This window comes from Takifugu rubripes, chromosome 22, assembly GCF_901000725.2.
Source record: "Takifugu rubripes chromosome 22, fTakRub1.2, whole genome shotgun sequence".
Lineage (NCBI taxonomy): Eukaryota > Metazoa > Chordata > Actinopteri > Tetraodontiformes > Tetraodontidae > Takifugu > Takifugu rubripes.
This window is the reverse complement of record NC_042306.1, coordinates 6,678,516-6,699,975: the sequence shown is the minus strand read 5'-3', so window position 1 is coordinate 6,699,975 and position 21,460 is coordinate 6,678,516. Positions and strand designations below refer to the sequence as shown.

General features: G+C 40.8%; 2 protein-coding genes across 8 annotated transcripts; one reads left to right on the top strand and one right to left on the bottom strand.

The window, feature by feature from the left end:
- The first annotated feature begins 515 nt into the window (after positions 1-515).
- Positions 516-7,962, top strand: mrpl37 (mitochondrial ribosomal protein L37). 2 transcript variants are annotated; one of them, XM_003975499.3, is made up of 8 exons: positions 516-1,023; positions 4,699-4,882; positions 5,497-5,612; positions 6,325-6,513; positions 6,580-6,734; positions 6,829-6,960; positions 7,174-7,248; positions 7,701-7,962. In XM_003975499.3, the coding sequence occupies exons 1-8, from the start codon at positions 666-668 to the stop codon at positions 7,776-7,778; spliced, it is 1,287 nt and encodes a 428-aa protein (XP_003975548.1). In that variant the 5' UTR covers positions 516-665; the 3' UTR covers positions 7,779-7,962. The 2 variants fall into 2 exon arrangements, with proteins under 2 accessions (XP_003975548.1, XP_011614621.1); XM_011616319.2 differs by lacking the exon at positions 516-1,023 and adding an exon at positions 1,292-1,596.
- Positions 7,963-9,335: 1,373 nt separating this feature from the next.
- acot11a (acyl-CoA thioesterase 11a) lies at positions 9,336-19,176 on the bottom strand. 6 transcript variants are annotated; one of them, XM_029831336.1, is made up of 18 exons: positions 19,081-19,176; positions 17,557-17,757; positions 17,382-17,451; positions 17,242-17,302; positions 16,984-17,088; positions 16,015-16,150; positions 15,804-15,895; positions 15,612-15,673; positions 15,170-15,289; positions 14,955-15,093; positions 14,365-14,420; positions 13,284-13,350; positions 11,613-11,696; positions 11,403-11,536; positions 10,552-10,719; positions 10,343-10,469; positions 10,105-10,227; positions 9,616-9,754 (listed from the first exon to the last, which is right to left on the bottom strand). In XM_029831336.1, exons 1-17 carry the CDS (start codon positions 19,100-19,102, stop codon positions 10,144-10,146), a joined length of 1,728 nt encoding a protein of 575 aa, XP_029687196.1. In that variant the 5' UTR covers positions 19,103-19,176; the 3' UTR covers positions 9,616-9,754; positions 10,105-10,143. The 6 variants fall into 6 exon arrangements, with proteins under 6 accessions (XP_029687194.1, XP_011614617.1, XP_029687195.1 ...); XM_029831334.1 differs by lacking the exon at positions 10,105-10,227 and having other exon boundaries at positions 9,336-9,754; XM_011616315.2 differs by lacking the exon at positions 10,105-10,227 and having other exon boundaries at positions 9,336-9,754; positions 19,063-19,163.
- Between the last annotated feature and the right edge of the window lie 2,284 nt (positions 19,177-21,460).

Below are 21,460 nucleotides of genomic sequence, written 5' to 3'. Positions count from 1 at the left end.
GCCAGCCTTAAAAACCTAAATTCTGCAATGTTTTGATTGTCTAGTTCAATTTCCATTCATACCCCCACTTAATCACAAAATTTCTTCAGCTGTCAAACAAGTCTAGCAAAAACAGTTTGAGCTGTATTGTATAATATATAAAAAGATATTATATGAACACTTTTGGATGACTAACAACAAGAAAGTACAAAGAAAGTAGCTGCACTTGCACTGTGTCCAAGATCATTTCCCCCCGTTTAGATCTGATGTTTTTTCAAAGTGTTCCTCTAATTTTTTTGAGCAGTGTACAATGTGCACACCACTTATAACGTCCAAGAACAGATGGATCAGTGCCTGAATAACCTTATTCACAAGATTGTTGTTGCAGACTAGTCATTTGAGCCCCTTTTGACTTGTGGATATGAGAAACGCCTTTTACAAATTTCCATAAAAATCCGATTATTGTCTGATTTCTGGAGTTATCAGATAAGTAAAGTCCGTCAGTGTATACCGCCATACCATAAGGTGGCAGTAATGCGGTTATGTTCGAATTCAGCCTCGAGCAAAAACTAAAACATGGCGGCGTCCTACAAATGTTGAGAAAGTTGCCTAACACCAGCTTTAATGGTTTTGCTGCAGATCTTTAGTAGTAGTAGACGTTTCCAGGATCATTACAGCGTTTCAGGATGGCAGCACCACTGCTGTCCCTTAAGATGTCTGCGGCGGCTGTCAAAGGCTTTTACCCACATGGAGCCCCCTGCAATCTGCTGCCTCGGAGATGCTTCGGGGTCAGTGGTAGGATGTCAGCTAAGAGTGCCCACGAACGACCAAAACCTCGGGAAAGAGTGGAGATCCCCGGCCTCGAGATGATTACCTACGATAAAAGGATGCACTATGTGCCCGGACTCGCAAAGCCGGTTTATAAACGTTGGGAAAGGGACTATAAGGACCCGAGATTTTACGTGTCCCCTCCGGTTCGTGAGATGCCGCTTTACAAAGAAAAACCATGTTATATTTTTAACCAGAGAACAAGCGCACTGGAAGGTAAATATAGCACTAATGTAGAAAAGAAACAGGTATCCTCGGAAACAAATCTCGTCCTCTCTCCCTGATCGTGGTCAAGCTGCGGGAGTGAGTGATTGTTAGGAGTGTTTTTTTCCCCCCAAACGTTTTCTAATTTCTAACCTTTATTGTGTCCTTGTTGGTGTTGAATCACATTGAAGAGCACTTTTCTCTAATTGTTGGTCGTTTGTTTGCTGGTTTTTGGAATTGTTTGGCAGTCACAGCCGCCATGACGGGCATGCCTCTGGGTTGGTTTCACCAACCCAGAGACACGCCGTCAAACCCACTGCTCGGTGTGTCCGTGGAGTGCGGCATGGCTGTGGAGTGAAGTCTGTGAAGTCTGCTTCCAAGATTAACAGCACAGTAGTGTTTTTTATGGACAGCACTGATAAGGCTGATCAACAGTCATCAACAGTGCGCTGATGCTAGTGTTTCCTCTGGCCAACCCCGTTAAGAAGGTGGTGGTTTCGAACATCCTTCCGTTCCTCAAGAACGAGTTACTGCTGCGGGAGCTCAGCCGACATGGACGCATGGTGTTAGACCGTCGTGAGACAGGTTAGTTTTACTTTACTGATGATGTGTTGTTGCAACAGTAATCCTGCTCAGTATGAGAGGAACTGCAGGTTTGGATATTTGGTGTATGTGCTTGGCTGAGGAGCCAATGGTGCGAAGCTACCATCCGTGGGATTATGACTGAACGCCTCTAAGTCAGAATCCCGCCTAGACGCAGCGACACCATAGCGAGGCAGATCTTCGGTTGGTCTCGGGTGTCACTGATGAGATGGATTCCTCTGGGCTGCAAGTCCCCACTGCTGAGACATGTCGTGTCCATGGTTCTCAGCAATAACAAGGAAGAGCTCAATTTGGCTCTTCGCTTCAGAGTGGATGAGTTTGATTACACCGTTTATGACAAGACCGATTCTCTTAAGTGTTTTGGTTGTGGGGAGGGTCATGTGATCCAGTCATCCCCGAATAATGTGGAGGATCGCTGGCCAGTCGATCCGCCCGTCAGCGCAGTGTGGCACGTGCACGATGAGGGCAGTGAGTCCGCGCAAAGCGCACAGAGTGTCACAGTGCTGGGTTGAACAGGCTGGTTTTGCTGGATTAGTTAGAGTTAGAGAACGTTGATGCCAGTTGCAACAATGATGAGTTCCTGTTCCTGGGCGGAGATTTTAATGGCACAAAAAACCCCCAGCTGGACAGGAATCACCCTGAGCCTCACAGGTCATCCTAAAGTACCATCAAAAAGTGTGAAAGCTCATATTGGTACTTTAACACCCAGGTGTTGCACAATAATGCTTTTAAGGATGCTTTCAAAACCCTGTGGAGTAATTTTAAATTGACAAAACATAGTTACGGCTCCACTCAGAAGTGGTGGGATGTTGGGAAGATCCACATCAAACTATTTTGTCTGCAGTACACCCTCAATGCAAGCAGAGACATGGCCAAATCCATGCAGGATCTGGAGAGTGGTGGAGCTCCAACTTTTGGCAGAGTCCACAGGGAGAAGAGAACATACTCAGGCTCTCAAGACAAAATCATCAGCTTTATCTGACCTGCTGGGTGTGGCTGCTCAAGACGCTCTTGTCTGCTTAAGGTTTCAACATATTGCCCCAGATGGATGCCCCCTCTCACTTTTTCTTTGGCCTGCAGTGTAAAAATGGCCAGAGGAGGATGTTGTACTCCCTGAGAGCCGACAATGGACAAGTGCTTGAGTACCCTATTTAGATACCATAGTGGGCGGTGACATACTACAGGGATCTCTACAGGATGGAATGCCGGGAGGAGCCTGAGGTGGAACAGTCCTTCCTGGAAGGTCTACCCCAGGTGGGTGAAGAACACCTGGGGTAGACACCTGCGGGCGTTTGGTTTCAGCCCAGGCTTCATAGCCAGGATCCAGATCTTGTACCAGGGCATTGAGAGTGTGCTGAAGATCAATTTTGGCCTGAGTGCTCCTTTTATTGTTCAGAGGGGGATCGGGCAGGGATGCTCTAGGCTCTATCTACTGAGCCACACCTCTATAAACTGAGAGCGCAGCCAGGGGGGATCTCTCCTGGAGGACAGGGGGGTTAAAGTACTTGGGGATCCACCTTGGTGATCTAGCTTTTTTATCCAAGAATTGGGACGGGGTTTAAAAAAAGTTGAAGAGAGGCTGAAGGGATGGAAATGGCTTCTGGCAAGGATGTCTTTAAAAGGCTGTGTTCTAGTCAATAATAATCTGGTGTCATCCATGCTGTGGCACCAGGCGGATCCAGGCGGTCAGTGTGGATTTTCTCTGGGACCGTCTGTACTGGATAGCAAAGAGTGTCCTTTTTCTGCCAAGGGAGGAAGGATGACTTGGCTTGGTCCACCTGGAGAGCAGTGGAGTGACCGCCAGGCTCCAGTTTGTACAAAGGCTGCTGTGTGGTTCACCGGATCTGGTCTGGAGACCTGTGGCTCAAGCTGTCTTGAGGCGATGTAGTGGACTGGGGTTGGCAGCACCCATGTTTCTAATGGACCTAAGAGTGGTCAGAATGGATGACGTCCCAGGGTGTTATTACAGACTTAAAGCATGGAGGTTGTTTACACAGGGGAAACGGGCCACCTGGAACTCCGTTTTCTGGCTTCTGGAGAAGCTGGTGATCAATGGGACCCATTTCAGGTGTGAGGCAGGATCACAACTGGCACAGAAAATGCGTAAGGCTGGTGTCATAACACTGGGACAGTTGGTGAACATGTGTGGACAATGCAGCAGCACTGGCTCATGAGTTCAGTGAGGGTCCTGAACCAGCTGCTGGAAGGGTGTAAACATCAACTGGCAGCCAGTGAGCTGGAGCTGATAAGTGAGTTCTGTGAAAGATGGAAGCCAGCCAATCATGACGACCCTTTTCCAGATGTGTTGGGGAATGTTCCTGACTTAAAGCTGGTTTTGAAAAACGTGCAACCTGTCGACTTAAGTTCTTTGACAGGAAAACACATGTACAACACACTGGTCAAGGTTCTGAACCAACGCAGCCCAGCAGGCCGAGTTGACACCACATGGCGAATGCAAGTGCCACCTCTAGCCCAGAGGGGCAGGGACCTACAATGGAGGATCCTTCACAGGGCCTTCGCAGTCAACGGGTTTTTATCAAACATTAACCCGAACATCAGTGCTGAGTGCCCATTCTGTGACCACAGAGAGACAGTGTTCCACTGTTTCTCCTAGTGTGGTCGCCTATCTGTGGTTTTCTTGTTGCTCAGTCAGATGTTCTCCCTGCTTAGAGAAGCCTTCTCACAAACTGTCTTTATTCTGGATTTCAGATACAACTTGAGAGAGAAAGCGAAGTGCCAGTTGCTGAACTTCCTTATAATTCAGGCAAAACTGGCCATCTATGTTAGCAGGAGGAACAAGATAGGTGGATCTTGGGACCTGGATCTTCAGACTTCTGTAGGATGGTCAAAGCTCGAATAAAAACGGGTTTTAATTTTTAGAGCGCAACACTCAATATTGATGAGTTCTTAAACTGCTCTTAAGCATGTAGTGCCTCAAACATGACCTGTGTTTGGTGGAGGGCGAGGAGCTGGTCTTTGGAGGTTTCCTCAACTGAATGTTTTTCTTTTTGTCTGGATCATGGTTTTGTTCTTCTAAAAATGGCCTAAATTAAAATGAGTTTTTGAAAAATCTCTCTTTCTCAGGTGTGCGCCAGGCTCTTTGGTTGACTAAAAGTAAACTGATCTCTGGACTACCACCTCAGTTGCTTTCCCTGGCAAACGGTTGTACTAATCAGATTCTGGATCAACATGAACGGGTACAAAATGCCATCAAACATGCTCGTTTCTGGGACACCACAGAGGAACGGCCAGGCAAAAAGAAATACAGGTTTGTTTGTTATTTTGGAATGTTTCTAGTTTCTTAAGGTGGGAAAATAAAGAAATATCACTATAGAGAGCATTTTGATTTTTTCAAGACATTGATTAAAGAACAAGATTTAGAAAGACTGTCTATATTACCTCCCACAGCCATCGTATTGCAGATTAAGAGTTTGGGAATGGTAAATTGAAGGGAGCAAAATAATAAAACCCTGATTTAGAGTGTTCAGGGTCTCACACCGGTCAGAAGTTCACCCACCCAATAGACAAAGCTCCTTGGCACACAGCCAATCCAACACTGAACAGCAATATTTCTGATTTGAACCCAATCCCCCGGTAGAGACTTGAAAATGTTTGTTTATTGATGACCCCTTCCTTGAAAGATGAAGAATGTCAGAATATTCCAAAAGCCAACACTGCTTCAACAATGTACAGAGTCTGGGTCTGAATACTTATGACAGTGAATTATTTTTAGGTTTTTTCATAAATGCAAATATTTCTAAATTCAATTTTCACTTTGTAATTATATGCTACTGAGTGTAGATTGATGAGAGAAAGAAAGAAAGATTGATTGATTGATGTGATTCACCTTTATTCATTATTCTCTCTTTTGTATTCCTCCAGCAACAAGCTTCTCTACAATCTGCTCCATTTGTGTGCAACGCTACAATCTCATCATCCAGGGTTGGGAAGGAGGATTTTTGCTGAGAAGTACTCTCTAGCAGCTACATGGAGCAGAGGTGACCTGCCACAAATCTAAACATTTCAGTGCTATTGTATGAATTTGTATGTATATTAATTTCACAAAGACATCAGATTGTTTTGTTGGAGAAAAAAGGTATTTTTAAAATGTAGATTTGACTTAGTCTTAATTGGATGATTTTAAAAAAACTGTAACTAGCAAATTAATAGTCCAAACTCTCTTTCATGATGATGTGCAAATGCCACCGTTGCATCATCTTACATCATCAGACCAATTTTCAGTTTTGATTGTCTGTGGTCTGTCCTGGTAGCATGAGCCTGCACGTTCGTCAGGTTGTGTAAATCTTCAACAGCCAACAAACCGACAGCAAGGCCAGTACTTATGCCCTTCTGTGCAGAGGAACAGGAGGAGTACTGTCAGGGCTATAGAATAAGCCTGCACTCACTAATTCTGTTCCTGTTTTGAGTAAACTGTCAAACAGATTTTTTGAGGACCTAATATCCTCTACTGTGATTCACGTTGCTTTACAGTGAGACTGTTGTTCGATTCCTTGGAAAAACTACTTGGAGTAAATGCAAGTTTAAGATAATCATTAAAAATGATGGCTCATGATGTCTCACTCCACTAATCATCTTTGTTTATTTATTATTTTTGTTATTTTGCTTCTAATACTAGATAGTAGCACCACATAATGTGAAAATGATCACTTTATTCTCATTAATTAGTGGATTTTTGTGTTTGTGAATCAGGTCAAGATTTGTTCCAGATTAGAGGTCAAAATTGCATCCTACATAACTGCATGGATCCTCTCCCAGAGCTTTCTGGAAATCAGGAAGTAGCTGACACAGAGAATTATGTGCTTGAGACCTTCTACCCTGTTTCTCCGACTATTGATCTGCAGAAAGTGCAAGTATACCAAGAAGAGATGTATTCTACAGGTGAGAATAACCAAATTAAAACAGGCTGATTTAAAGCTCTAAAACATTATGGTGCCACGTTGTCAGGTTTCGCAGTGGACTACGTATACCCTCATCCCCATACATTGTATTTCCTGGAGGGAGTCGATGATGACTGTAAGCTGCAACCAGAGCAGTTCAGAGCCAAGATGCTCATGTTCACATTTGGAAATGCCTTGGCATGTGCACATAAGCTTTACGGGGTAAGGTTATGTTGCTTGTGATGTTGTGTGTGCTAGAAGTTCTCACAGAAATAACTGCCTATTTCTTTGTTTTGTCCCCTTCTGTTGGACTCAGACCCAATCACAGCAGATCTTGGATCGGCCAATTATAGTTCAGGCAGTTGGGACAAATGGCAGAATTTTTCAGTTCCTGGTTTTCCAGCTCAACACAACCAAGCTTGCTGAAGATGATGGCATCAAGAACCAGGTCGTGTTTTGAGCTTTAAATTCTCCTTTGTAACAGTCCTTAACATTGATGTGTGGAAAACAGATTTTCTGTCTGTAATAATGTAATATACTTTTTTCATTAATAATACATATTTTTTTCAATCAGCAGTAGAGTGCTGTTATGTCAGGAAAAATCTGGACAAAGTTTGAGTGTTGATGCTAATGGTTTCAAAATCTTGTGTTCTTTGTGCAGGTGTGGCTGGAAGAAGATATTCAGCTCTATGACTTTGCAAAAGTGCGACCCCTCATCAAAAAAAAGGAAATCATGGTAAAAATCTAAAAATTGATGTTCCTGCTGCTATCAAAATTGGTACATCCACAACACATCCAGATCAATTTGATGCAATTTTTGTAGTGATTTTTAGTTTTTGTAATCAACTTCCTGAAGTTTCTTCTTGATTATAGTGTAGTTTAATATAAAGATTTTTTTTAATCTAAATGCAAGATGTACAAAATACTAAAGAAAACCCAAAAGGTTAAAATACCTCACCACCAGGGGATATTTTGCGATATATTAGGGGTATTCTGCAATATGTTCATAACAAAATACTCTTTTCTTTCTTTTAATCCCACCACAAAATTTACACCATTTTCACCCTAGAACTGGTCAAAGCAACATTACAGTTATAACCAGCCAGCAGATGTCAGACAATAGTCCAATGAAATGACAAGGTAGATGAAGGGGTGATTTTGAACTTTTTTTTCATATATTCTTTGCAGGTTCCAGCTGGTCTATCAGGATACAAACCAGAAACATTCAACAAGTTCCTGGCCTTCTATATACATGGAGCTGTGTAGTCGTCTTTGTGTCACAGCAATGTGATTTACAACATGCTAAAACTGTCCCTGATGTATTTGCCTACTACACAAATCAATCAAGCCATTTTTTCCCCTCAGATCATTCTTATTTTAAGATGGGTATGTGCATCTATTTTGTTGCCCATCTTGACCAGACTGTTTAAAATAAAGAAATTGAACTAAATTGTGTGGCAACTTTTACACATACAAATATAAATGTTCTGGAAGAAAACCTTCTAGCAACTAAATGAAGTTGTACGCAATATATAGAAAAAATTGGCATGAAAAAATCTCATCTGAAATCAATTTATTCTCGTACACCTTTATGCCTTTCACTATATCTGTATTCCCCTTGTCATTAAAAAGGTTTTCTTCCTCTTAAAACCTTTAAGGGAGAATAAGATTAAGGATGATTTTATGCTGATAACATTAGTCAAATCTGATTCAGTTGATCACTCTCTTCCTCATCTTCAGAAGAACTTTCCAGTAATTCCACATACAGTTTTATTTAAAAACGACAAAAAGGGCGACGCCAAAGCATAAAATCACAATGGCACAAAGCTGTCCCAACTTGATGAAAATATTGAGACAAATCAGGACACAACATACAGATGTAAACTTTAGAAAAAGTCAAACAACGTCGCATCTAGAATATTTTACGTACGAATCACAAATTCGTGATCGTGGAGTATACATTTCACAGGTAGAATGTTAATGTTAACCTTTTCTTATTGTGCAGAAATGTATTCTTTGTTTGCACAACTTGGGTCCGAACTCACTCACTACCGCTTGTTCCTCCACTGAGGGTCACTGGAGCCTATCCCAGCACAACAGGCGGGGGCAGGGTACACCCTGGACTGGACGCCAGTCAATCGCAGGGCTAACACATATCGACAAACAACCATTCTCTCTCACACTCACGGGCAATTTTAGAGTTTCCAATTAGCATAATCCCCAATCATGCATGTCTTTGGACTGTGGGAAGAAGCCGGAGTACTCGGAGAGAACCCACGCAGGCACAGGGAGAACATGCAAACTCCACACAGAAAGTCCCCTCAATCCCAATCGGGAATCGAACCCGGGGCCTTTTTGCTGTAAGGCAACAGTGCTAACCACCACACCACTGTACCGCCCTGGGTTCAAACTCTTTGGTACAAATCTGAAGCGGCCAGTAGAAGACTCTTAGAGCCCTCTGCAGGCACTTCATTCCCACTGCAGTGCAGCGATCTGACCTGCTGTCCCTGTATCTGCCTTCAAAAGTCTGACTAAAGCTTACAGCTGCATTTTAATTTTCCTTTAGTGTTTTATTTTTTAATTGATATTAATTATTTATTATCTTAATTGTACTTTTCTATCAATTGTTTCTTGCATGTCTCATTAACGGCTATGATGATTAACTTTCTCCACTACGAGGGTTAATAAATTTGATCTCATTTCATGTTATCTTAAATTCTTAAATTTTTTGATTGTAACTAGGGGTTTGCATACTACCAGTACAAAATTCATAAAATTGACATTGCATATGGTGTAAATTAAATAAATAAAAAATACAACAAATCATTTGTTGCCTTTATTCTATTAAAAGGTATAATACAGTTGGCTCCTGGGCTTTATTATTTAGATACAGTTTATTTGAATTCATAAACAGCATTTAACAAAAATAACCCATAAAGCCCTTTGTTTTATTGATAGATTAAAAATAAAAGGTAAACATTGAATCCAAGAACTCTTTGTGATGTTTATGCTGCCTACTGCTGAGTGCTGCAGAGGCTTAATGACAGCCGGTCAGCTTCATTTGATTGTGGGCTGGAATTCAGATTTTCCCCAGTGATGGTCTCTGAGGTGCAGTGCAGCCTGTTTGCAGTCAGGTATTCCCTGCACGAGCTGAAGATGTTGTAGAATGATGTGGAGAGACCAGCGATGTCTGAGGAGATGTAGGGAAGGACCTCGGGAGATGCCTGGTTATAGTAACTTAACTGGACACAGAATAAAGATTTAACCAGAATGTGCCTCTCTTCATAGCCACAATCTGATGTTTGTGGGGTGAACTGAACTCAGACTATTTATTATACTTTTATGTGCTAATGTTCATGTAATTTTTTTAAACCATTGTAAATAATAAATAGCAGACCTGTTAGTCATGAATGTAGGCAATATGACCTTATTGTCTGTAATATTGCCCAAATGTTGCATTTTACAGGCTTCATAGGGTTACATTCCAATTTATTTTACTATATATATTATGTAATGACTATGTATTTTACAATATACTATGTACTGACCCACTATGTGAGCATTTGGGGTTCATTAGCTTGCTCAAGGGTACCTCATTAGTGCTCTGAAGTTGTCCTTGCATCCCCCCTTGCTACCAGAACACCAACCAAATCTTATCCACAACTTCAGTCCACTGATTCAGTTTCAACCTACATACACTTATAAGAAATGGGGCCTTTTTTGCAAAAATAAAAACAGAACCACTACAATTTTAAAGAAGGAATTAATCTTTAGGGGTGTAGTAAATGGCTTAAGTGCAACTTTAAAATAGAAGAAATAATGCGTTTTACCAGCGACATGTTGTTTTTTGTGTCCTGTATGATAAAGCCAGCACAGAGAACCTCTCCCCTGTTACAGCCTTCAGTGGGGGGGTGAGAGGTCAACAACACAGAGCGCAGAGCGATCACATATGAATCCCTGGAGATAATGGAACAAGCAGAGCCAACTGTAAATCCAGCAGGACAGTCGTGCGTCATGGTCATGCGTTTTTTGTACTGACCCACTCCCACATGGCCTTCTCTTAGATGCTAATAAGATGAAGTCCTGATGAATCCCTTCTCCTGATTTGGCCAAAGAAAGAAAACCAAGTGAACTGGGATGCACTGATGGGGTGACCACATGGTACAAGAAGTCATCATCATCCACCTGGTGAATCAGGTCACATTTCCTAAATTAAGGACATAAAGGTGAGAAACTATGCAAAAACGTGTGGAACAGAAACTATTTCACAATATGAATATATAATATCATCGTGGAAACTTTGGCTTTTTGTGTAAACATATCTTTGTGAGAGGTTATCTCGTCTGGTCTCAACTTCTTAACAGCTTGATCCCTTTCAGGGTCACGGCAAGGATACACAATAGGTGAAGGCAAGGTCGCCAGTTCATTGCAGGGCCCTATATGAGCATTTGTGGGTTCGGTACCTTGCTCAAAGGTACCTCAGCAGGGCTCTGAAGGTGTTCTGGCACGTTTCCCTACTACCGGAACACCTTCCACGTTTTGTCTGAGAACCCTCCACCTCTCAGCCTAGTCCCCAACAGACTGAGCTATCACCGATCCAGGTTATCATAAACAAAACCTAAACAAACACAAAAGGACCGTGCCTCTAAGCATGTCAAGGAGTGATGTAAGGTTGCCAACTTTACATCATCACTAGAAAACACTAAGGGGTTGTGGTACAAAACAACACAGTCACAACAGAAAGACAATGAAAACAGAGACAAGCTGTTCACTCTTTAGGCTTTCAACATGCAACAACAAGATGACCACAAGAGACAAATAAGAATGATGAAATTACTTAAGTCTCAATTCTAAACAGTCAATGACAACAGTGGTGTGTCCCAGCATTACTGATAATATGTGTCCCAGCTTGGCCTGTTGCACAGTTCTGCCAGCAGAGAGAAGGCTGTGTGAGCAGGAACATCCACTTCTGTATCCACTCTGAAGCTCAACATAGTCTTCTCTTCAAGACTGTAAAGACGAACCTAGGGCAGAGGTAAAGGAAGTAGGAAAACAAAAACACTCTCCTCTGCAGACCAAAAAAACATTTTTAAAAGATACCTTGTCCTTCTCGGAGCTAAGGCGCCATTTTTTCCGAGAAGCCAATGTTTTCAGAGTCGAAACATTATTATAGCTCAGATACACCTGAAACAAATAACAAAAAAAAAACAAAAACACACATGTATGGCAATATTTTACTCAACTCAAACTTTTTATAAAATCTTTATAAAACATTAACTAAAGTTCAATTGATGCAATATAGCCAAAACAATTGTCAAAATGTACTTTGAGTAAACATTACCGGTACTTCATTACAATCCCCTGAATACCACCAGTAAAGATCTATCATTTTTATTATCTAAGGTGAACAGTGAAAAAATAAAAAGAACACCACATAATTACATATTACATGTGTATGGAATACTGGTACCATCTTACACAGATAGTCACAATCTTATCAATTCAGAGGACACTGGCACACTGGAACGCCAAATGCCCCACAATCCTCCAGGTGTGAAAACCCAATCCAACAGTCACCTCTGGTTAACTGTGTCATGTGACTCTGAGGTCATCAAGGCATACGAAGGCTCTGTTTGGTCTTTGTACTCTCTCTTATCGGCTTACCTCTCCTTCACTACTCCCAAGGACCCCCAGCTATGGAGCTTCAGCTAACTGTGTCAGCAAAAAGTAGCTACATTGCCCTTCCTCACCACAGCAAGATGAGTGCAGGGGAATGACCAAGATACTGCAAGACAAGTTCAATTAACTACCAAACGGAAGGTTTGCAGGCTAATCTCAGCAACAGTCCACTAGTCCAGCTAAGCTAAGCAAAGACCTTCTAACTAATGTTGTATGTGTGTTGTGTTGTGTTGTGTTGTTTAAGTTGTGATCAGTCTGATGCTCAGGTTATGGTTCAGTTGGTTCTGTCCTATTGTAAAGTTGATGTTAGTTAGAACTGAAGAAGCCTTCTGGATAGAAGGCGAAACGTCTTCAAGAGAAGAAACCCAGTCCAGTTGACAGAGAAAACTACCTTGGATGTTAGTTAAGTTGCAATAAATAGACTAGGGGTCTCTTGCATGCTAAACGAACAATCCTCTCTCTAACGTCATGAAACACACACACCCAGTCCTTATTACATTTCACACATGCACATGACTTCAGCCAGCAAATGGTCAGCCATCTTGGTCGACCTTCTTTGTTCCTGGCTCCTTTTCATGCAAACACAGGCCTGTATAGAAGTACACTGTTGATAGATTGTAAGGTTTAACCTTTGTTGTTAATAGATGTCTTTTAAACGTATCTTCTGTCCACTCTACACTGTCAAGACCTCCAAATCCTTCAAATTTTAGTTGTAGTTAAGTTAATTATTTATCAGTGTGTGTTATGAGATTTTCAGATATCTTTTCTTTTCTCAGAAGGGTGGTGACTAACTTACATAATGATAAATATTTATTTTTGATAATTATTTATGACAACCAAATCCAAATTTAATAGCAGGCAAACACCAAAAGTGTTACCCACACATAAGCCTGCTATAAAACTACCCCAAAACTACCTATCGTAAATTCCAGACATACAATGTCCTGTGGGAAATTTAGCTTCACTTATTCTGGTTCTTAAAATATTAAATGTGTCTCATCAATACCCTGAAGTGTTTGTGGTAACTTCATCTTTCATGAGCTGTTTGAGGCCAGATTCTTCCTGAAGTCAGACAGAAGTGTGTTGGCTCACCTGGTTTCTTGGGTTCCAGGGGACAGACAAAGGTACCTCACACTGCTTTCTTGAAATGATGTACTTTCTGAAAGAACAATAGGGGAGCTGTGTGGAGTTATAATAAATGATCAAATTTCAGAATAACAAGTTCAGCCTGTTTACATTTCTGAATTTGAATTATCAAGTTCAATACCCTCCAATCGCAGTGTAAGCTCCCCAGCCATTGGGTGAAATAAGATTGGCACCTGTTGATTCAAATTTAAATATTTTCCAAGCCACATGTTGTGTTATTTATAACTCATTTATTTAGTGATGGTTTGGTTGCATGATCACGCCACTGTCTCATTTCTTACCACTCACTTCACCTCAGTCGCACAACTGTGTCAGAAAAGCATATTTTGCTCATCGCACCTTTGCTGAAAAAAATGACCAATCTCAGCCTGACCATCTAATCCAGGCATGGGCAAACTACGGCCCGGGGGCCACACGCGGCCCGTTAAACGTTTTAATCCGGCCCGCCAAACTTGAAAAATTCAATGAATAAACCTTGTTAATGTTATATTTTCACTGCAATTCTGGTGTTTTCCCACTAGAAAAAAGACAGTCAGGAGGAGAGTGATGGTGATATCCTGAAGGATAACAGAACTTTCAGTGCTTTAAAATAGAAATGGTTATTAATTTTTTTTAAAAAGGCACATTTTATTCATTTGATTTTAAGTGTTTTAAGACTCATTCCAAAGTCAGATATTTTGTTGTAATGCTTCTCTTCATTTTCATTTGAAATTAAAGCACATGTTTTCTCCATATCCCAAGATGTGTATTTTTTCTCCAATGAGGTGAGGTTACCAAAGCACTCCATCCATCCATCTGCTCCTGGTCCGGCCCCTTTGTCAAATGTTAGAACCCATTGTGGCCCACGAATCAAAATGTTTGCCCACCCCTGATCTAATCAGTACATATCTCCTGATTATGTATCTTTTTTTCTATCTCATAAATACTTTTTGTGCTTCTGCGATACCTCTCTTAGATTTAGTTCAACAAAACTAAAAATGTAACTATACTGTATTATATCTGAAACACATGCTTTACAATAATGTACCTGTCCAATCGAATCTTCTTCCGGGCAATAGCTTCTTGGAACCTCCGCTCACCTTCCTGTAAATTAAATGAAGAAAGATTCTGGTTAATTAGATCATAAAATCAGTAGAAAGACACATTATGACTGTTTTACTGGTATACCTACCTACCTACATATAAAACTTGATTGATGTATTCCACTAACAAACATGCTCATATTCTACTCCACACCAATAAAAAACTCCTGCAGTAACTTTTAGATTGTACACTCTTTGGTGCTGACAAAGGGACAGGATACTTATCTGAAGGAGATAATGAGTGTATTGAAATTTTTAGGATTTTGATGTGTTGTGCTCAATGTGATACACTATATTGTAGAACCCTACATTATAATAAAAAAGTATAGTACCAGAATGACAACCCTTATCAGGACCACAGGAAGTCACATGTAATATTAAGATTTTCAGTTATCATATATGTAAATACCCAGTGTGTAATTTGTCTAATAAATAACAAAATTTTAGGTTTTGATGGATTTCTAACAGACAGACAGATTGATAAATAAACAACATACATACGCTTTTCATGGTTTGGACAGTTTGGCCAACTCACCAATGGTTCAGGTTGAAGCCTAGGTAATGTGCATGGCTTGCCATGGTCATCAAGTACTTCAAAGATCATGAAGGCAGAATTTATGTGTCTGTTGGTTCCCAGATCCTGGTAGGCTTCTGCACGCACCCCCACCTCAATACTGCAGCACAGGATGATGAGGAAACCGTGATCTGATTCCTTGCCATTTTAGTACTCATTCTGAACATTTTTTTTACCTGTCTGTGAAGGCATTGTTGACAATAGCCTTCAAAAGCAGTCTATCTCCTATCTGAGAAGGTCCTCTGAACGTGAACATGTCAATAGTCCGCAATGTTGGATGAGTCTGGCACAGACGACTGCAATTAGAATTACACAAAAAACAGGATGAAGGCACTCTGTCTAAATGTTAACATACAAACTGCTCTGAACAGAGTAACACTTAGTAGCATACAAAAATAAGATTGAACAGTAAAAGTTTTGAGGGGAAATTTTTGGATGTATAAATAATAATAAATAAAATAAATAATTAGTACAATAACAGAGGAAATCTTCTGGAACCCAGTACACCGAAAACACAAATTGCATGACCTATATGAGGCACATCACGTGTAACTGCTTGAAGGCTAGTTTTCCAACATCTTTAAACAGCCAGAGTGAGCAGTAGTAGCCACACACTACCTTGCTGCAATCGTAGCTACATTCACCATCCAGGCCATGATTTGTCCTCCAAAAGTATTTACCTGTTTTCAATTGGGGGAAAAAAAACTATGCTATATCAAAGAGATTACAGCTAGGTCAAGATAGTTGAAATCAGGACATGTCCAAAATCATCCACCTTCTCTTTTAGAAAAATGGATGTCAGTGAGATACCTGATGGTTTGTATGTGGTGGTAAAACCAGCTCAACACTTTCCACCTTGGTCTTCTCTGCTGCCACTGCATTACTGAATTCCACGCTGTCGCCTAACACATACATATTTTTATTGGAGTTCATTAGCCTATTTATTTACAACAACTAAATGAAACAGCCAATCCTTGCAACAGATGTACAGAAATTCCATCAAACATGTCATCATACCTACCCTGCTGGATACACCCATGGGTGAGCAGATCTTTGATGATATCATCATGTAACATCCTGACACGCCTTCGCTCAGCTGCCAGGCTATATTCGAGCTGCTCTTTTTGAGTTTCAGGAACTATAGGCTTTAACAGCACCTGTGGACAATGACACACTTTGTCAGTTCAACTGGCCTCAACGTGGCATCTTGCTCACCTTGCCCTTCACCCTCTATTTCTTCATTGTCTGGAATGTTTAGTTGCTCCTCATTCGCTTTTATTAAATAGCAATAACATAAAACAAATAATTTTATGGATTTGATGGTGAAGCGAGGTGAGTTACAGGCATGTCTCTGTATCATAGAGGTTTCTGGAGCTGCACAAGCACAACTAAGTTGTTGCAGCTCATCCTAGCATTGATAAAGCTACCTTGCTCCAGAAAGAAACCAAGCAGCTTGAATGGCCAGGGTGGCGATGGCATGCAGGAAATGTACTCCAGTCCAAGGTGTGTGGCGCACCACTTACTGCAGGTAAAATTCTGATTTATATCGTCGCTAAGTACATCTAAGTATGATAGTCAGGGGAGGACTACAATTATTGCTGAGTCTGTGCGTCCAAACAAAGATAATGTCATCCATTAATTGTTGGATGGAATCCTACTCTGAAAAGGAGAGGCACTGCTACTGCCCTATCACAACCCATTTGCTTGAAATTAACAATGGCTGCTTAAAGTACAGCATACTTGAATGGATGGAATAACATAGCAACAACATCAACATCAGCAACAACAACAACAACAATAATTTAATAATAATGGTAATGATAATAACAATATTATTATTGTTGTTGTTGTTGTTGTTGTCATTATTATCCTGACACACTTGCTTAAAGCACAGGATAATGGAATGGATAGTTGTTTTTATACTGACAAGCCTACTCTTTAAAATATTTTACCAAATTTTTAAAAGGAGGAGGATTAAATGAACCCTTACCCTTTCTCCTGTTTCTTTGCGCTGAGTAACAAACGTGGCGTAGGCATGGCAGACCTTCCAGTGATGCCCAGAAAATAAGTCCTCGCAGCTAACTTGTATGCCGACCTGAATAAATATGTTGAAAGTTGAAAACACTGTAAAAATATGTGGATGCATGTTTAGACAAATCTCTAATCCTGGGGGATAACTGGCAAGAATAGCTGAAATACTGAACTGTTGTGAGTGTGCGAATGCTAATGTGACAGGAGTATCTCTGACCTCCATGCTGCTGTTGAAGGCTCTGTTGACTTTTGACTTGATGCTCACGACCTGTCCCACTCTAAACAGTGTGAAACGAAGATTTAGATGAGGATGAGGAAGATGATGGATATTCAGGAGGGGTGAACATTCGCTGTTACCTGATTGTGTGTTCAAAGTTGATGTCGTCCATGGAGGCAGTGACACACGGGGACATCGCATGCCTCTCCGCTAATAATAAAGAGTTCAAACACACCCATCACATCCTGTGTGGTTAGTGAGTATTACAACATATGTAGCTGTTGTGAAAACATTTACACACAAATGCAACTTTACCAGAGAGACAAGCCGTGATGTCAATCCATTTAAGGAGCTGCCCCACACAGAGCTCCTGGCGATGGTTACAATGGCACGGCATTATGATCTGGCTCATTTTTACCTCTGTTGGACTATCACTCACTTCTTCTTCTTCTTCTTCCTCTTGTTTCTCTTCCTCATTATTTTTTAAAACTGCAGATTTTCTGGAGGCCATTGATGCTAAATGGGAGAAGACACGAATTTTAGACAACTCTCTGTTCGTGAGAAATAAATAATCAAGATCCAGTTCACGCAAACATTGTTTTAATGTTTCTTTATAGTCAAAAAGACCTTTTTTCCCCCAGGGATTTCCAGAGACAGCTTAAAACTGAGATTTTGGCTTTGCTTATGGGCTGTTGTCATTCACAATGTTTTCCTTTCACTTTCCCCACAGCCTCTCCCACTGTTTATGTCCTACCCTCTCATACAATTTTTACTATTTTGGTGTCTGAACCACATTCATATGAAAGTTTTGTATTCTGAACTGTTACACACTTCTAAAATGCCACAATGGCAACAAAGTAAATTGATGAATAGGCTGCAGTGTTATTAACTTTATTTAAATAATAAAATCTTCAATATTTGGTGAGGCAAATAAAAAAAAAACAACAACAGCAGGACTAAGAGGAAAGCTGAGACATTGACAGTCAGCGGGTGGGGGGCAGAACACACAATTGAGGACATATCAGGGTGCAACATTTCTAATGTATTATAATTACTAGCATAATCTTTATAATATGCATTCTAGTATTAGAAAAGTTAGAATTAAAGTGCTTCATATAATCATTGTAACATGGGCTTAATGACGAAAATAAGGAAAATGCTCCTTCTTCCTTCGCATTCTCCACATTGACATTCCCACGAAATCAGACATGCTTCCTCTTCTGCCTCTTTGTGATAATCTTGTTCAGGCTTGTCTGGGTGACTTGTTTTAAACTGGAATCCTATCAAAATGTCAAATCCTGAAATGTGCCTTTATTTAATTTATTTTCCTGTACTGGACTAACTTGTGGAAAATATCAGAAACATATACGTTTACATGCAGTTTATTTTCTGTAAAATTAACTCCAGTGTTGATATGAAGCTTTACCAAAAAGCCGAACTATTAAATAATGTTACAACAGTTGCTGTGCAATGGCTTCAGACCTAATTTTCCCATAATGTCGAATCGGAAACAAAGTTCAGGTGGCATTAATGCGGGATCATTAACATATTAGAGGCGCCATAAGACTTTATCTCAGCGACGGTCTCTATCAGCGCAGCCAACTTTTAAAAAGTCAACAACTCCGCCGATCATGAATTGCTACTTTGTAAAGTGATAGAATAGAGAAATGTAGGTAGAAAGTGGAGCTCTGCCGACATTGGAAAGATTCCACGCTGACATCTAAACCAGCGAATACGAGCTGTTCGGCTCTAACGCAGCTGCTCGTACCGATGATCAGCTCGATCGGCTCAGAATCAAACACAACAGCAAGGTTTTCTCACCTTTTAAAGTCTACTTACTAGTTTGACAGTCCTGCGGCATGTAAACACTGACAATAATCCAAATTCCGTCATCAATAGGCTTCCGATAATCCTTTTCAAAATAAAAGACGGATTAGGAAAGATTATTTCGAAAACCGACAGCAATGTATGTTTAATCTTGTTGAGAAGAAAATGTACGATTTAGGATTATCAATCCACGTTGTTAGATTAAAATGTGGCTGTTTTGTGTGTTCTATTTTATTCCACTTGAACCATCAGTACGTTATATCCATTATAGATGTTTCATTTCTTTAGTTTACAATTTATACACCTACACACAGAACTCTGTGTCAATCTCTAGACTAGTTCAATCTGTGGATTTGGTGTTAACCTGAGATGGATGGAACATGGCTGAACATTGCTGATTAAGGGACAGTTATGAAGTTAATGTTTTTGCTGCCACGACTGCTGAGATGCAGAAATACTGACAGGCTAAACATGAAAGTTTTACACCCTAGAGGTGGCATAAAGATTTCTTGGGTCACCTCTATATAAGCAAGCTTACTGCAAGCGGTTTAGCTGTCACCAATATTCTAAAAGGCCTATAAAACACACAAGTGGGACAAACGTTCAGCAAACTCTTGAAAGTGTTGTTTGCCATTGGTGGCCTATAGATGTTATGGAACAATCACAGAAATTTTTTTTTTTTTTTTTTAAAGTTTGTGTGTGTGTGTGTTTTGGGGGCTGGGGGGTCTGCTGGCCTAAAAATATGTGAATCACAGACTGATGTTAATTATATTTTCAAAATATAATTAACATCAGTCTGTGATTCATGGACAAAATAATATTTTGTTCATGAATATGTATTAAATAATTCCAAATGGTCTGTCCACTTCCTTTTATTGCTAGCCCCCTGGTTGCGCTGCTTCCAGACGTGTATTTTCATATTCAAGCATTTAACCAATCACATTTCAGCCACTATTGGTTGCCAGGGTCAAAGAAATCTGCCTGGAGGCCTTCACAATCAGTTCTGCGGGCCCTGTAGCATAAAAAAAATGCCGATCAAACTGTTCAAACAATCAGATTTTGAGTTGGCGGCCCCAAGGCCTTCTAGCAGGTGTAGGAAACGTCAGCGTATTCACACGCTTTGATTGGATAGTCAGAGAGTGTACGAGCCAGAGCTAGCAAACTGCATCTGTAGGGAGCTGCACAAGCAAAGATATTGTTGTGTTGATTTAATAGCTGTTTTGTCAACCCACAATGGCTGAAGTAGGAGAAGAAATGGATTTGGTCGCAGATTTACTGTCAAAGCCATTTTCAAGACAGACTTTTTAAGAAAAGCTGGACATCGTTAAGCAAGGTCGGGCAACTCCGAAGCTAGCAAGCCTGTCGCAACAGGGAAAAGGATTTGTCCACCGCTTTCAGTCCACTAACTACGAGCGGTACTCCTGGCTCACAGGCTCCGAGGAACGCTGCAAATTGTATTGCTGGGAGTGCTTGTTATTTGCCCCTGATCGACATGGTGTTTGGAGCCACACTGGATTTGTAAATTTGGCTTGCCTAACCAAGGCAGCAACGAGGCATCAAAGCACTGCCGGACACTTACAAGTGTGAGAAGAATTATTGTTATTGTTGTTATTAGTATTATCTTTAAATGCTATTGTATGTAGATTTTGAGTGTTTGAGGAATGTTGATAGGAAAAGAAGAACATGAGAGTGTCGTAAAAGTGCTGAAGCTGCTTACAATCAAGCTCAGCATCCAGATGTATCCTGTTGGTCAAGATTAGAGAAGTTTGTAAAGATGTCAGAAGACAATGAGTTACGAGATCCTGTTTAGACACCCATTCTGTTTGCACCAATAAAAGAGGTGAGCGAGCAGCAGATGAACGGAGTTGACAGAGGAAGCTTGAACTGCTGTTCGGCTCCCCCTTGCAAGGCACTCTTGTTGTCTGCGTGGTTACTGTGAGTCTAGTGAACGAACAGCGCGGGTGATCAAAACTTCATCCTCACACAAGCAACGGTGCTTTCCAAAACTTTTGAGGAAACCAGAGTGGATCTACAGCTGAGCGAGCAAGTGCGCAGGGGAACAGAGCTCCACAACGAAAAGGTGAAGAAAAATAGGGAAATCTTAAAAAGACTGATAGACTGTGTTTGGCGGTGACCATCCCCGTGTCTACTGCTTCTGTTGAACGGACATTCTCAGCCCTAAAGCGAATTAAAACTTATGCCAGAAATACGACAGGGCAGGCTCGACTTTCAGCATTAGCTTCGATGGCAATAGAAAAGGACTTCTTGATGGAACTGAAACGCACGGATAATCTGCACAACAGAGTAATTGAAATCTTCTTGAGGAAAGAAAGGAGGATGGATTTTGTGTACAAATAATCAGGATTTTTGGTGAGTAAAATCAAAAATCCTG